Source organism: Lactuca saligna, chromosome 1, assembly GCF_052625555.1.
Source record: "Lactuca saligna cultivar CGN05327 chromosome 1, ASM5262555v1, whole genome shotgun sequence".
Taxonomy (NCBI): domain Eukaryota; kingdom Viridiplantae; phylum Streptophyta; class Magnoliopsida; order Asterales; family Asteraceae; genus Lactuca; species Lactuca saligna.
This window is the reverse complement of record NC_136417.1, coordinates 15,822,749-15,826,767: the sequence shown is the minus strand read 5'-3', so window position 1 is coordinate 15,826,767 and position 4,019 is coordinate 15,822,749. Positions and strand designations below refer to the sequence as shown.

At 29.6% G+C, this 4,019-nt stretch overlaps 1 protein-coding gene across 1 annotated transcript; it reads left to right on the top strand.

Annotated features, from left to right (window-relative positions):
- Window positions 1–692: 692 nt before the first annotated feature.
- Window positions 693–3,671, top strand: LOC145002927 (uncharacterized). Its single transcript, XM_078962107.1, has 4 exons — window positions 693–776; window positions 1,288–1,446; window positions 1,553–1,648; window positions 3,075–3,671. Exons 1-4 carry the CDS (start codon window positions 693–695, stop codon window positions 3,669–3,671), a joined length of 936 nt encoding a protein of 311 aa, XP_078818233.1.
- The last annotated feature ends 348 nt before the right edge of the window (window positions 3,672–4,019 follow it).

Sequence of the window (4,019 nt, the reverse complement as noted above, 5' to 3'; positions counted from 1 at the left end):
CAATACCTAACTTGATTTACATTCAATATTTTAAAATTTTCACTATTATCTACCTCTTACATCACATCTTTTTGCCGAACACCTATTAGGCTATATATATATATATATATATATATATATATATATATATATATATATATATATATATATATATATATATATATATATATATAAAATATTAGAGGTTTCTTGAAATTTAAGAGGTACAAACTCTAATACATCATATACAATCATATTAAGCTTATTTCTTCCTATACATATAAGCATCCGTTAAATTAACTAAAGAAACGTAAATAAAAAAAGTACGTATATGTTTCATTAATTCAATTGATTATATACCATTCTTGAATTTTCCTCTATACTCTAATTTTCCCTCACTAATACCCTTAAACCCTATGAAATAATAGATAATCGTCGTCACTTTCCTCATCCTCATCTCTCCCGCATCAAAATCGCTTTGGACCCCATCTCCACCATCTCTCTTCCTTCGCACCGGAAAATACCCTAGTTCCGCCACCCATCCTCAAAAAACTTGTAATCGCCACCACTCCACCACCCATCCTCATAGAACCTGTAATCGCCGCTGCCCCCACATCCGCCACTAACCCGGGGCTAACCGTCGACGACCACGGTCACAGACGCTGCAATCGTTGCTATCCCCGCATCCGCCACTAGCCAGGGGATAATAGTCGATGACCACCCTCACAGATGCTGCAGTTGCAGCTGCCCCCACATCCGTCGACTATATCTCATCTCTCCTCTCTTCAAACCATAAGGTATAAGTATCATTCTATCTTCAATCAATTCAAAAAAATTGATTCTTTTTCTCACCACTAAGGTAAGCGAACAGATTTCTCACAATATTTTAACTGTTTTCAACATAACTTGAAGAGTAACCAAAAAACAGTGGTTGTTTTCAAGTTGTGATCATATAAAGTTCTTCTTTTGTAGTGAAAAAACAAATAATGTGATTGCAATGTCGATGTAACACAATAAGAACTCAAAATGGTTCAAATGTGCAAAGTACTTTTTCTTTATGATTCATAAATATAAGTTATATATCATGTTTAATGTGCCCTCTAGCTATTCATGTATGGGTGCTATATACCAAATTTTGAAATGCTTTAAAGTTGTATAATAACTAATAAAGAGCAAAACAAAGAAAAGAAAACACAAAATATTTTTCTTTTTATCAAATTAATGACTAAGCTATTAATATAATAACATTTTACAATTTACAAACAAACATTCATTTCAAACCATAATACACACATATTTTACAAGAAGATGAGCCACTTAGAAAAACAACCCACTGCCATCATAGGAGGCTGCTGGAAGGCAAATGGACCTTCTTTTGACAAACTTCCAGCAAACAGATGGAAGATTAAGAACCAAATTGTCAAAGACCTGATCTTTGGTGGTGATGAAAAGAAACATTCATTTCAGGTTTGGATCTTTCATAGCTTTTAAATATCAATGAACTTTTATTACTTTCTATATAATGCAACTGTACATTCATTTAGTAATCATAAATTATGTCTTTTTTATAAAGGTTGGTCTTGTGGGCACTCTGCATATCATCATAGTGAAGCAAGTCTTGTGGGCACATCATTGGCATGGCCCAAAACTTTGTGGACACCCATCACAGGTGATTTTTTTAACAATGCAAATGAACTTCTCAATTAGTTGAGTGAAGATGGTCAATCCATTGAGCCTACTTGTTATATAAATCCCTCTTTTTGTATTCGAACTTAATTGTTTTTTTTTTAAATATTTGTTTTGACATATACCTTCCGGTTATACCCATGGTCTCATCTCATTTTGAGCTTTTTAAAGATTTATATTCACAATTAAACTGGTAACAAGTTTTCACTGATAAATTTACTTATTTAAGATGCCTAGATGACCCAAGCTTTCTGATTATGAGTTGCCACTTTATTTTTATTATTTATATACCTTTAAAAATGTAAGTTATCTTAATTACTACAATAGGCTTCCTTTTTCATTGAACTTCTATTTAGAATTTATTTATAAGTTTCATAATAACCATTGTTTATTATGTCGTGATTAAACATAAAAATATATGCGAATTTTGTTTGCATTTTAATTGTTTTAATATCGATCTAAATCGTTTTACTATACATGTAACGAGAAGCTTACTTGAATAAAACATTTGCAAAAATCTTCTACTTATAAAACAGGAACTCTTTTTTACCATTGTATTGCTTTTAGTTGAAATAAACATTATAAAGGTCATTTAATCAAAAGTATATATGTGTTTTGTGATACATGGAATTTTGGGATTTTTGTTAGTGTGATGCTTTTCATAAACTCATGATTGTTACAATGATGATGTGCTAATTAAAATATGTATTCTTTTAAAAGATTATAGAGTAATTTTATAAACTAATTTAAACCTAATTATAGCTTGAACATTATATAAATCAATGATTGAAATGCAATCTCATTATTTATAATTTACATGGTAGTTGATATTTACGTATTAATATTAATATTCTTTAATATATTCTTGATTATTAGTTTCTTTTCTCAAAGTAACTACAATGAATTATTTTTATTATTATCTTATTTGGGTTTTAATGAGCTAATAATAAAGATTATGTTTTTTATTTTGTAAATAATAGACTTTATAGCTATAATTAAATTACGTATAGTATAATATTGCTATTAAAATATAAAACTATATATTGTATTTATATATAATATAAAAACAAGCATATGTAAAGTTCATAGGAAGCCGGAAGGCCAAGGGACCTTCTTTTGACAAACTTCTGACAAACAGCTGGAAAATTAAAAATACATTGTATTACTATTAAAATTTAAAACCATATATTGTATTTATATATAATATAAAAAATACTAAGCTTACACCCATCACATGTTATGTTAGTTTACAAGATTAAAAATTCTTTTTTCAATCTATTTAAATATGATAATAATATGATTAAGTTTCATATGATTTGAAATATTTTTGGTAAGGATTTGCAACTGTTATTATATTAATTTTTAAATTTTTGAGTATATTGACAACTAAAAATGAAAGTGTTGATTAGATAAATGACCAAATGATCGAGCGGTTTTCAGGAGAGCAAAAAGTTTACTACAGTTATGATGAAGCGGAAGACGATAGTAATAATTTATATCTGACGGAGTTCTTGAACTCGCTGAATGTTAGTGGTCTTCCCCCTCATTATCTTCGGTTAAAAATTGGTTGCCCAATAATACTATTACGAAATATCGATCCATCAAATGGATTATGTAATGGGACCAAATTGATATGTAGAGCTTTCCAACAAAATGTCATTGATGTTGAAATAATTGTTGGTCAACATGCTGGAAAAAGAGTGTTTTTACCTAGAATTCTTCTATGTGCGTCTGATGATGAGATGCTCCCGTTCAAATTGAAGAGAAAGCAATTTCCACTTCGCTTTAGTTTCTCGATGACGATCAATAAAGCTCAAGGACAAACAATTCAAAATGTGGGAGTTTACCTACCAGAATCGGAATTCTCACATGGCCAACTTTATGTGGCCTTATCCAGAGGAATATCACGTGTTAATAGAAAGGTATTAGTAAAGCCAGAAAAAATGTTCGATCATGATGCAATCTACACATCAAACATAGTGTACAAAGAAGTATTGTGTGATTGATAAGGTACAATTAAGAACTCATTATTTTACAATTGTTACAATATGTATCATGTATACTAATTTGATGTTTATTGCCAAACATGTCATTATATTTATGCATCGACTTTCATCTATTGATGATTAAAAAGAACAAACATGCATGATTGCATATTGATATTTATAACGAAGTAACACGTAAATTTATTTATCAACGTTTAATTATTGAAATGAAAGAATTATCAATATTTTGTAGCTTGTTTAATACTTAAGTGTTTTTATGATTTGATCAAATTGCCGCAAAGAAACTATTCAATGAAATGTGTTAATTACCGCCCGAAAATTATTCGTCGCCACCGCTTTGCGCCGGTA

Excerpts from the sequence above, each read along its gene's own strand:
- LOC145002927 (XM_078962107.1), top strand. The coding sequence starts at position 693 with ATGACCACCCTCACAGATGCTGCAGTTGCAGCTGCCCCCACATCCGTC. Across the intron at positions 777-1,287 it reads TCCTCTCTTCAAACCATAAG|ATGAGCCACTTAGAAAAACA; the intron begins GTATAAGTATCA and ends TTTTACAAGAAG. Across the intron at positions 1,447-1,552 it reads AAAAGAAACATTCATTTCAG|GTTGGTCTTGTGGGCACTCT; the intron begins GTTTGGATCTTT and ends TTTTTTATAAAG.